The following is a 12,192-nucleotide window of genomic DNA, read 5'->3' on the forward strand; positions in this document are numbered from 1 at the left end:
CCAGTCCCAGCACAGGATCCCTCCTTGTCTGCAGCTGCTTGTGGGGGCGTTCCTGCTCCCAGGTGCCAGTCCCAGCACAGGATCCCTCCTTGTCTGCATCTGCTTGTGGGGGCTTTGGCCTTGTGGCTGTTTCGCTTCCCCCTGGCCTTCCTGCCTCTCTGCCTCCCTGAGGACATCTGGCCGGGGGCCCTGGGGGGCTTTTGCGGGCGATGACGCTTACGGCGTTTGGGAGCAGAGACCTCTTTCTTCGGGGCGGTGTGTGTCACCCGCCTGGCGGGGGGAGCTGGCTGCATCTGTGGTTGCAGGCTGCTGGCTGTGAGCCCCTCTGTGTGTCACCTGGGCATTGGGTTCCTTGCCGTCTGGAGTAGGCCCTCAGCTGGAGGAGCACCTCCACTAGGCCCCCAGGAGGGGCACCGACTGTTCCAGGGGCATCCTGGCTAGCAGGACTGGAAGGCCTGTGTGCTTGACTGGGCGGAGGTTGGAGGACATGGGCTTCTTCTCTGGGTCTCCTGGCAACTGGGGGGCTGCTGGGCCTAAATGCTGATGGCGTCTGGCCCTGTTGTCACATGGTGGGAGTGCAGGAAGGACCCTGCTGCTGGGCTGTGCTTGCCTTGGTCTGCAGGGAGCCCGTTCTTTTTAATAGACAGAAGCCTGGGATGAGCAGGGTCAAGGGGGAAGGGGTTGGGACAGGTGAGTGACTGTGGGGCTGGGCCCCAGGGTCCCGGCCTCCTCCTCAGGGAGGGACGGCAGGGGAGGGGCCTGTGTCGTGCCCGCTCTGTTGTCAGGGCTCTGAGAGGAGAGCATGTGAGTGCCTTGTCCTGTGTGTGCATCCCCTCTCTCCCCGCTGTGGCTGAACCGCTCCTGCTCCTCGTTCCCAGCTGGCCCGTCCCTGGGCTCTGCAGGCCCTTCACTGGTGATGAAGTGTGGGAGGACTTGGCCTGCGGCCCTTGCAGCATGCTGCATGAGGACGTGTGTGTGCACTCTGCTGAGAGAGACAATGTGTGGACAGGCCTGAGGTGCCAAGGAGCCAGGCGCCCAACACTATCCCAGAGTCACCTGCAGCTCACCCTGTGCCTCTTGAGTGCTTGTGCTGGGGTAACTCACCCTCATGTACCCCACTTCCCTGTGTTAGGCCATGTGACGAGGGCCCCATACGTGTGCCACCGGCACTGAGTGTGGGGGTGCTGAACCCTGTGCGTGGAGGGGCTTTTGGAGGTCTCTTTACAGGGCGTGAGTGATGTTGGTACAGCCTGGTGACCATTTGCTGAGCACCCGTGCTGCCAGGCCCTGAGCTCAGAGTGGACAGTAGGCATGGCCCAGCCAGCCCTGCTGTGCATCCTCTTGGTGGCTGGAGCATCTCTGTGGCCAGGGGGTCTCCCTCCCCAGCTCCAGCATTGCTCTTCGGTACCCCCTCTCTCAGAGCCTTAGCCTGGGCCCTCTACTCCTAGTGTTGCCGTCCCCACTCTGCATGGCACCCTAGCAGCCTGGCTGTAAAGTGTGGTGTGGGAGGTCCCTGGGCCCTTGGTCCTATAGAGTGGCTGCCTGGCCTCCTGACGGTCTCGCTTCATTCTCCTCAGGGCAAACAGATATACGCTGACCCACCCACCCCCACCCATTGTCTCAGAGACTCCCATAGGGAGGAAGGAGGGGCCCCTTGCTCAGAGAGGCTGTGGCCATCCCTGGGGCACTGGACCTGTGACAGCCATGACCGGTGGGGCCTGCACCCTGCTGTGTTCACACTGACCCTTACAGCCTTGATGCACTGGGCATGCCTTTTTGTCACCCTCCTCCCCGCTCCCATGGTCTGTCCCATGCTGCTGGCATTCAGGTCCCCAGAGAGGGGGCCTCAGATCCAGGTCTGGATCAGTCTCCCAACCCTGGGAGTAGTGGTGGGTGGTGCTGGCGAAGGCAAGTGCTCGTCCTTGCCTGTGTTCTGCCATGGCTCTGAGCGTCGGTACCACCCGGGCCTGTGCCTGTGCCGCCTCCTGTGGCAATGGGCGGGGCTGGGCCTGCCTCTGGTGACTTCCATGGGGACCTGGGCAGGGCTGAGCTTTTCTACTCGGGAAGTCAGGGAGTTGCTCTTTCTTGAGCATGGCATCCTTGTGAGCTCACGTTGTCAAGATGCTGGACCAGGGGTCGGCCAACCATGAACCCCGGGCCAATCCAGCCCGCGAGTGTTTCCTCCTGGCCTCCGAGTGGCATGTTTGGGTTTTCTGTCCTACAGTCGCGCCATCTGCAGTGCTGGTCTGTTTGTCCTGGGCGACACGTGCTTCAGGTATTCCTTCTTCCATCTGGGCGGGTGGTCAGGAGACAGCCGCAGAGCCACCTGTTGGGTCACTTCCCACCCACTGCTTCCTCGCTGGCAGCCTGCAGCTCTCTGTGATCAGCTCTCCTCTATAAGAAGCGATGCCAGGGACTCTGTGAGTTCATCCTTGCAGGGCCCTGAGTGCAGAGTGCAGCCTTAGCAGGTGACAAGGAGGCTCATGGTGACCCCCCTGCCGTGTCCTGGAGCTTGTGGCGGTATCGTGCTCGTGGGCAGCATGGTGGAGTAAGAGTTTGTCGGATTAAAGGAGCTCGTTGGAGGTAAAGGCCCTGACAGTGCTCGGACGTGCTGCGGTAGAAGAGCCACGGCCCTGGGTGTAGCAACACCACTTCCCTCTGCCAGCTGCCGTGGGGTTTTCGCGCTGTGATGAGATGTGGTCCCGGCTCACTCAGCTCGTGCAGACACCGTGTCTGGGCGCCATCCTGGGCAGAGGAGAGTCCCAGCTTGGCTGCAGTGAGGTCCCCATGTCCTAGGGGCCATCCTTGCTGCAGCGGACATCTTCATGCGTGGGGTTGGGAAGTTCCTGGAGGCAGCGGGGCAGTGTCGCCATGTGGTGTGCTCAGCGGTGGGAGGAAGCGGATCCGCACGGCGCTGGAGCTGCTGCAGAATGGGGGGCGAGTGGGAGGGGCCCGGGCGTGGATGGAGCCCTTTCAGCCTGTCCTGTTTGAGCTCCTGGCTCCATGGGAGCTGAGCTGGCCATGGGTGAACGTCCCGAGTCCTGTGTCGCCCCTCACCGCGCCTCCCCACAGCGGCACCTTTGGCAGAGACTTGAAAGTTAGGGACCAGTCTCCCTCTCAAATTACTTTTGTAAGAAATAACTTCATAAGGAAGAGGCAGGAAGTGCGCATTGTGAAAAGACAAAAAAAAAGACGTTACAAATAAATGCCTGCTCGTGCCACCCAGAGACTGCTGTCCCCGTGGCCCTGTGGGGGATTTTGTGTCTGTGACCCCCATGTCCACAGACCGTGCTGCTGGCTGACCTCATTAGAGCTGACCCCACCCCATTCAGGAAGCAGCCAGTGGGTTCCTCGGCTGAGCTTGCCTCGTGCCCTTTGTCCAGGCGGGGTCCCCACCTCACATGGACAGCCTGGTGAAGCCACCGGCCCCTGTCTGATGGAAGGTTCCCTGGGAATAGCCCTAGTTGTCTCCTGCGAAGCCCGGGGACTATCTTTGTTCTGTTCTCCACACGCTGACCAGGCCGCCTTCCTGGCCATGTGGAGAGGCCATGGGCCAGTGTGGAGGGACAGAGCATGTCCACAGAGCTGCCTGCCATCGGGGGTGGTGATTTCTGGAATTTTCTGGAGTGTCACATCAGCAGAGTTGGGCCTGGTCACTGGTGGGTTCTCGAGTGCTCCTGCTTCATCACCAGACAGGATGGCCTGGGAGCCTTCCTTCTTCCTCGCCACTCCAGCACCTTCCTCCCAAGGCGGGACGCTGTCTTTACAGTGCTGACTCCAGCTGTGGTCTTTGGAGTGGGCTGGACATGTGGTGTGGTGAGGCCCTGGGGTCATTCTCCTGGGGTGCTGCTTCTCGGTGCATCTGTGTCATGTGCTTGGAGGTGGCGGGGCGGGGAGATGCCATTGGAGCGTGTGGGTCGCTGTTTCTAAACTCGGCTCTCTGGACTCGGTGGTGGGAGCTATTTTAGGTTCTTGGCGTGTTCCAGCTGCCTGCAGAGCCTGGCAGGCAGCATCCCGCCAAGGCCATGTGCTGTCGCTCTCGCCATCACTCATGTCATCAGCAGCTGGGGCCAGAGGGCAGCCAGGGTTTTCAGGTAGAAACTTAGGGGTGGAGGAGGGGCTGGAGGCCCATGGGCCTCTGTGCATGCCCCGTGGTTCCACCTTGCTGTGCTGGACAGAAAGCCCATGGGTCCAGCAGTGCCTCCCTCCGGGCACCGGCCCGCTGCTGTTTCCCAAAGCCCCCCTCAAGCCACTCAGGCAGAATCTGTGAGGTTGGGGACCTCCTGGTGTACGCTGGATGATTGGTGCTCCCATCCCGACCCCTCCCGGGGGGCAGTGTTCTGTAAACGTGGTCTGACAGCCGAGCCTGATGAGACCTTCACTCCCCTGTCTGCTCACCCTGCGGGCTCAGGGCTGGTCACGTTCAGGGAGAGTCTGTGCTGACCATTGGGTACAGAGCCCTGAGCAGGGCTCATCCTCATCCCCCCACGGGCTCATCCTCGTACCAAGTTAATTATGGACAGGAGGGGACACCCGCAGAGCACATGGTGGACGCACTGTGGGGAGTGGCTGTCAGATCACCTCGCTGGTCACCCTCTTGCTCTCCAGGCAGATGTTGAGGCTCCCCAGCCCTTGCCAGAGGGACGCTGCCCTCTGGCACTTCTGAAGCTCCGACTGTGGTGGTTTCTGCCTCCTATGGAATTGGTGTCCACAGTCCTCCTTCCCTGAGAGAGGAGCCTTTGAGGATGAGCCGTTTGCCTCCATCCTCGGAAACAGTGGAGGTGGGAACGTGCCTTTGCTCCTTGGTGTGGTGCTCACTGTCCCCTGACGCCTCGTTATTTGGAGGGCCCCTGCCTGGTGCCTCCCGATGATAACCTGGAGAAGGCAATGGAGCTGAGCCGGGTTGGTGGAGGCAGGAAGGGGAGCCTGGGGGAGCAGAAAGGAGTTACTCCCGTCATGCTGGGGGGCCCAGGCGCCGGCAGGACAGTCTGCCAAGAGGGGAGCACCCCTCCCCTCCTATCTGCCCGTGGGTGCTGCTCACTCTCTCCTGTTGGTCTCTTGGGGCTGGTGCGGCCACTCTGTTGTCCTGAGGCCACCTTTGAATGGGGCCGCAGAGCTGGTACCACAGGTTGCCCCATCAGCCTTCCCCAGGTCTGAAAACTGCACAGGTGGCCAAGCAACCATGGGTCTGTGTGTCAGAAGTCAGTCCTGAGGGTTTGGAATCTGTCCTTTGGATGTACACAATGGTTTGGGGCATTCAAGAGTTCCTCACGGGAGAGATTTTTCATCAACAAAAAGGGTGCTTTAGCAATAAAACTTGGTGGGTGTGTTTTAGAAAATATGTTGATGTGGCTCTTTGGTTAATAATCTTACCAGTTTTCTTCCAGGACATTGTCTCTGATTAGGGCAACTCATTCCCAATTTTTTTTCTTTTTTTTTTTTTTTAACTAAATGGCCACTTAGTTACAAAGGTGCAGTGTAAATAATGAAGAAAATTTGGAAGACAGAGAAAAACGAAGGGCACAAAATCCCCCCAGCTGCACCCTCTGTAGGTGACCACCTGTTCCAGCTGTGCCCCTCGTGAGCTGTGCGGGCTGCCTGTGTTCAGCCGCTTCTCCGACTGCCTGATGCTTGGCCCGTCCTTTCTCCTGTGGGGTGTCCTCTGGAGCTCGCCCTCGATGGCTCTGAGGGAAGCTGGGCCCGTCCTCTGCCCTGTGGGGTGTCCCCTGGGGCTCGCCCTCGATGGCTCTGAAGGAAGCTGCACTTCCTTGAGCTGATGCCTGCACTGCTGCCTCCTTGTTGAGAAGCTGGGGATGCGGTGTGAGGCGGTGTCGGGGCAGCCTTCCCTCTGCCATCCTCCGTCTCCCGGGCTCTCTCCCTGCACACGAGGCATGCCCTGGCCCCTTGCCTCCCCCACTCTTGGGGATGGTTGCTCGTCAGCACACGGCGGCCTTGTTCCTTTTCAAGGCCGCTGCTGTCTGATGGGGCCAGTGCTTCAGGGCAGGTGCGTGTCCAACATCTTTGTGAATACGAGTAAATGCGTTTGCAGTCAAAACTGTAGAGGTGAAATTGCTGAGTCAAATGTGCGGACGTTTAAAACATCAATGAATTTCACCAAATCGCCTTCTGAAGACACTGCCCAATGGGAGCTCCTGCTCAGCGGGCGAGAGGCTGCCTCTGCTCCGTGCCAACACGGACAGGCCCAGGTCTCTGCTGGCAGCAAGGGTGGACAGCAGGGTTTGGTTTCTAAAGTGTGCTCTTCCTTAGAAGGAGGTTCCCTCAGCCACGTTCTCTGTAAGCTGCCTATCTCTGCCCTTTACCTGTTTGCCTTTTGGCCTACTTGTCTTTTCTTATTGGTTTGGAAGAACTATTTATATAGGAAGGAAGCTGCCTGTTCTGTTGTCTGCAGATGTCTCTCCCCTCATTGGTAGTGCTTTTGAATATGTTCACATAATTTTCCCCTATAGATGTTTTTAATCTGCTTAGTCAAATTTCTGTTTTCTTTGTGTTTTATAACTCTTTTGTGTGTTTTTTATAGTGCTTTTATGGCTTTATTTTTTATTTACACATTTAATCCTCCAGGACCCTATTTTGACATACAGAGGGAGGTGAATGATTCTCACTTTGTCACCCTGGGCCTGAGAGCTCCCCGAATTCTAGGGCCTACAGGACCTCCCACCAGCGGTTCCAGGCAGCGTCTGCGGGACATAAGCTTCCAAACCCTCGCTGTCTCCCGGGGACGGTGCGTCAGGTTCCTGTTTTCGGGTGCCGTGGGCATGGCTGCGGAGCCAAGGTCCCCAGGGTGGAGCAGGGAGGTCCCTGACCCACATGCTCAGCCTGCCATTTGTTCAGATGCAGTGCAGTTACAATTTGGGCTGGTCTCCACTGGTTGTAGACTTTTTAAAAAATTATTTCAAAATTGTAGAAAGTTGCAGGAGTAGTAGTGTAGAGAAAACTTCTTCCTGAGCCTTTGAGGCTGAGTTGGTGACATGTGTCTTGTTGTCAGGAGGCTTCTGTGTGAGGCTCCCCTCCTCACTCCTCACTTCTCCTGTTGGACATGGGGGTCAGCCCCTCCCCTTCCCTGGCCCCCATTGCTCAGGCTCATGCCCCAAGCAGATGCCTCCTCACCCCACTCCAGCCCTTACACACCATAGTGGGTGCCGTCCTCATCCCATTCATGGTTAGACACTGCACTGGGCCACATGGACATCTCACCCCCCGCCCCACTCTTCCAAAGCCTCTGACACCTGCAGAGAGCTGCACAGATGCCCTCCTTGCCCTGTACCCAGATGCCCCTTCCCCTCGTGCCTGGCCTGCCGCCTGGGTACAGTGGTGGGGTGCAGTGCTGGGTGCATGGAGGGGGATCTGGAGGAACAGCCTTGTTCCTGGGTGCTGTGCTGAGTCCTCAGCCCTGCCGTGTGGCCCCATCTGTTCACCTTCTCGCACGCCTGCCCCCTTCCTGAGCAGCACACTGTCAGCCAGGGGTGACTCCGGAAGGTCGCAGCGCCTCCCCTTTCTGGTGGGGGAGTGAGAGGTCAGGGCGAGTGAGGAGGAAATGAGGTCAGCTCCAGGTGCGTTGGGAAGCCTCAACCCGAGGCCAAAGCATCTAGGATCTTACCCTGGGAAAAGGGAGGGAATTCCCGTGGGAGTCACGGGTTACAGGGTTTACACAACAGGCTCGTCACCTTTCTCTTGACAGAACTGTTTCTGCCTGGTTTCCCTTAGATGCCGTGGGTCTGTTGTAACAGCCAAGTACAGAAGGATCGGGAGGTGCACATCTCGTGTGGATGTGCTCTGGGTGAAGCACGTCCTGGGCTTGGGCCATGTTATCTCTGGGGAAACCAGTTAAGCCAAGGAACTGGGGCCAGCCCAGGGTCCACTCTGTTTTTAGAGCAAACTCGAGGCAGAGACGCTGTCAGCAGCCCTGTGCGTTCCCGCATGCCACAGCCCTGACGTGGGGCGGATGTGTGCCTCCAGAACAGGCTGCACGCACCAGCCTGGCAGTGGCCCGTCCGCCCCTGGGCCAGATTCACCCATTGCAGTTCTCCATAAGGCGCCCCTCTTCCCCTGGTTGGAAGAATTCCAAAGGGGCCATAGCAGTCTCAGGATTTGTATCATAAATTTATGGATCACACCAAAAGTTACGCTGCTCTCCGCCCCACCCATTTACTGAGGAAGCGGAGAGTCTAGGGCTCAGTACCTAGTGAGAGGTCTCTCCTTCTGCAGATCTCTCACTGCCCAGGGCGTGGTCCCCATGTCCTGCCTCGGCACCGTGGGGCAGCAGGGCGCTGGCTGCTCCAGCCCATCCTTAGAGAAGGGAGGACCTGGAGAAGGGGAGTCCAGCACCACCTGACACACCAGCTGGCGCTGCCCCAGCCTCCCTGGGGCCACACGACGGCTTCTGCCGACACAGGGCATTTGTCCAGCTGGGAGTCAGCACCCAGTTGGTGTGGGGCAGGGCCAAGTGATGTCAGTGGCGCATGTGGCTCACGCCCTGGGCAGTGGGCACCATGCTGCAACTCAGTGGTCCTCCTGCCCAGAGTATACCCTTGCGGGTAGGGGTCCTCTATCTTGCTCCCCACCCCCTCTGCCTGCCGTGGAGGAGACGGTAGCCCTGGGATCAGCAAGACAGCCCTGGGGAGCTCTGCGGCCAGGCCGTGTATGTTTTCTGGGCTCTCTAAGGAGCTATACCTGTGTCCACACCTTGGTTCATAGTTTGTTTTGGGGAATAAACCTCCAAATCCCACGTCTCCAGTACCCCTCCAGTGGCGTGGTCCCAGGAGTGCTGGTGAAGCTTCAGTGGGGCCCAGCCCGAGGCCACTGTGCCACAGAGGCCCGATTGCTGTGGGTGCAGTTGCCACACTCCTTTCTAGTCCTGGGCCACAGCAGTTCCCGGTGACAGGTTGTGGCCCCCTTTGAGCTTTAGTTTTCCCATCTGTAAAATGGGCCTGTTCGTAGGTCGCTGACGGAAATGTGCCTGGTGCTCCTGAAGGTCCACAGGTGTCTTCAGGGGGTTAGCGAAGGGAAGGAGTTTTAGACACACCCTCTTCCTTTGTAGGTGATTGGCGACAGGGCCCTGGCGCCTGGTAACTTGCGACGCTGGCTCTGCACTTGCTCGTGGGCAGTGGGCAGGTGCAGTTCACAGTGGCCTGCTTCCACTGCGGGCGAGGCCCTGCCTGGGTGGTGGCAGGAAGCACGGCGCTCTGCGTTATTCATGAGAAGATGGCATGTTGGTGGGCTGGGGCTGCCGTAGCGAATACCACAGATGGGGCGGCTTCAGCAGCCTTTTATTTCTCACTGTCTGGGGGCCGGGAGACCACGAACCAGGTGAGGGCAGGGCTGGGTGCTCCTGAGGCCTCCCGCCATGTAGACGCTGTCTTCTCCGTGTGTCCTTACGTGGCTGTTCCTCTGCGTGTGTGTCCTGCTCTCTTCTCATAAGGATACCAGTCAGATTGGATTAGCGTCCATCCTAGTGACCTCGTTTTACCTTATCACCTCGTTAAAGACCCATCTGCAGGTCCTGCTGCAGTCTGAGGGGCTGGGCTTAGGGCTTCAGCACATGGATTTGGGGGGATATAGTTTAGTCCATAACCATGGGGATGTGCAGACACACCATGGGAGGCGGGGCCATGGATCCGAGCCAGGTGAAATCACTGTGAAATTAGACAAGCCAACAGCACAGGCACTGGGGGGAGCAGCGTGGGCTATAGAGGGTCAGCTGGGTGGGCTGTGTTCTGATGATGTAGGTGTTCTGGGGGACAAAGGAGAAGGGACGTGTTACACTCTGTCCTGATGCTGGATGAGCAAGGCTGGGGACACGTCCCCACACTGGCCAGTGAGAGTGGACAGATGCTCCCAGAGAAGGCGTGTCTGAAGAGAGGGGGATTTTCTTAGTACCTTGGTAGATTCAGTGACAAGATGTGGAACTTTCTCTTGCTTAACCTGGACTCCACTGAGACCCCTCATCTTTGGGCAGCGCCTGTCAGAGATCATCAGCCTCAGCTTTAGGGGCCTGGGTCCCGGGCTCAGCAGAAAGGGGTCCTCGGCGCCATGGGGCTTCCTCTCTCTGAGTCCTGTGGCATTCTCTGGGCTGCGTGGTTACGCTGCAGCCCATCCCGAGGGTCGTCCTGGGGTTGGGGTGCGAGGGCCTGTTGGTAAAGGCCTCCCTGGGCATCCTGGGGCAGCCCCGTGGGGAGTGCCAGGCCGTGGCCTCGGAGGGACATCAGTGCTTAGGGAGCCTCCTGACTTTGTGCCGACGAGCCCCTGCAAGGAGCCCACTGCTCTGTCCTCCCATGGAGACTGTGAGAGGCCAGCCTGGCCGTCGCACCAGGCACAGCCCCACTGCTGCGGGCAGCATGGTGCCGTCAGAACCTGCCCCAGCCCTGGCCTGGGCTCAGTGGGCTGGGAGCCCTGGGCCCTTGTCCTCTGGGGGCAGGAGCGCTCCACTCACCGTGTGTTCTCTGTCCTCAGGCACGGAGGCGAAGGCTGTCCTGCCCAAGAAGGAGAAACTGAAGCTGAGACGGGAGCGGTGGCTGCAGAGTAAGTCCATGCCTGGGCTCCCGGGCGGCGCTGCCGGCTCCCCCACAGTTGGGACGGCACAGGCTTCGGGGAGTCGTGCTCGAGGTCTGGCTTGGAACCCCTTCTGAAGCCAGCCGTAGCCGATGGGTGGTCTGGGGCCATGGGGGCCTTGTGAGATGGCCTGTGCTGTGACAAGCAGATGGCTCCCGGGGCAGGTGGCCTTGTCACCTGGTACGAGGGTCTGCAAAGCCTTGACTTAGTCCTTCCTAAGAAATTGGTCTCAAGAAGCTGCTGCACTCAGCTCCTTGTGTGTAAAAACACTTCTGCTTTTGGTCCCACGATGAAATTTATAATTACAAAAGCAACACGTGCATGTTGTGTTTTACGATACAGAACTATCTGAAGTCGTAGACGAGAACACCTTTCCCTTAGGGTGTGTCCTTGCAGATGTTTCTGCAGGCGTGCGACCGTGCAGGGTGTCTGGGCAGCAGCAGTTCCCAGTGTGGCCCGAGGGCCCCCGGGGTCCTTCTGCCTTTTCAGGGGTCAGCGGGCACTTGCTTTCCAAGTACCTGTCTGTGAGGGTGGATTTTCTTCTTGTGTTTCCAGCCGAATGTCTCACAACAGGTCAAATGCCGCTCTACCCACCAGTTTTGTTTTGGAAAATATAGTTATTTTTCATGGTGCTGAATATTTGCTGTTTTTCTAAAGATAGATTTTAGATGGTTTTGTAATTCTTTTTCTTTCTTTTCTTTTTTTTAAAGATTTTATTTTTTCCTTTTTCTCCCCAAAGCCCCCCGGTACATAGTTGTATATTCTTTGTTGTGGGTCCTTCTAGTTGTGGCATGTGGGACACTGCCTCAGCGTGGTTTGATGAGCAGTGCCATGACCACGCCCAGGATTCGAACCAATGAAACACTGAGCCGCCTGCAGTGGAGCGCGCGAACTTAACCACTCAGCCAGCCCCCTGTAATTTTTTTCTTAATGTTATCTTCTTAGTGTGATTCTCTGACTTTTTAAATTAACTTGGAATGTTTTCTTCTTTATGTTTTCAGACAGTTAAAATATGATCTGCATTATTTTTTCCTTGAAGGTTTTTTTTTTGAGAAAGATTGGCCCTGAGCTAACATCTGCTGCCAATCCTCCTCTTTTTGCTGAGGGAGACTGGCCCTGAGCTAACATCCGTGCCCATCTTCCTCTACTTTATATGTGGGACGCCTCCCACAGCATGGCTTGCCAGGTGGTGCCGTGTCCGTACCGGGGATCTGAACCTGGGAACCCCAGGCCGCCAAAGCAGAACGTGCAAACTTAACTGCTGTGCCACCAGGCCAGCCGCACCTTGAAGGTTTTAAAGAAAATACATTTTTAGTTTTTTAGAGAAGTTCGTCACTTTCTTCCACGAGTAGTAATTTTGTGTTTTCTGTGACTTTCGAATATTTAAGGAGATAATTTGTTCGTCCATTTTGTTTTTCACAGTCCCTAGCATGGAGTTGTACAAAATATTCTTCGTAAAGTGGATTTGGAAAAGCTAATAAGACCGTGACCTCTGGGACCCTGAACATTTCTGGGCCACAATTCTTTGGTGCATTTAAGTTTTCTTCCATGGTGATTGGTCTTTTTTACTACTTGAGTTTATCTTGGCCACTCGTATTTCTCCTTGAACTCATCTAAGCTAAT

The 12,192-nt window shown here is 57.3% G+C and overlaps 1 protein-coding gene across 1 annotated transcript in view; it reads left to right on the top strand.

The window, feature by feature from the left end:
* SLX9 (SLX9 ribosome biogenesis factor) overlaps positions 1-12,192 on the top strand; it is a 36,545-nt gene that overhangs the window by 11,228 nt on the left and 13,125 nt on the right. Inside the window, exon 3 of the mRNA XM_046647935.1 lies at positions 10,471-10,539. Coding sequence (XP_046503891.1) covers positions 10,471-10,539 — 69 coding nt within the window. The remainder of the gene's footprint in view (positions 1-10,470; positions 10,540-12,192) is intronic.

The sequence above is a fragment of the Equus quagga genome, chromosome 21 (assembly GCF_021613505.1).
Source record: "Equus quagga isolate Etosha38 chromosome 21, UCLA_HA_Equagga_1.0, whole genome shotgun sequence".
Lineage (NCBI taxonomy): Eukaryota > Metazoa > Chordata > Mammalia > Perissodactyla > Equidae > Equus > Equus quagga.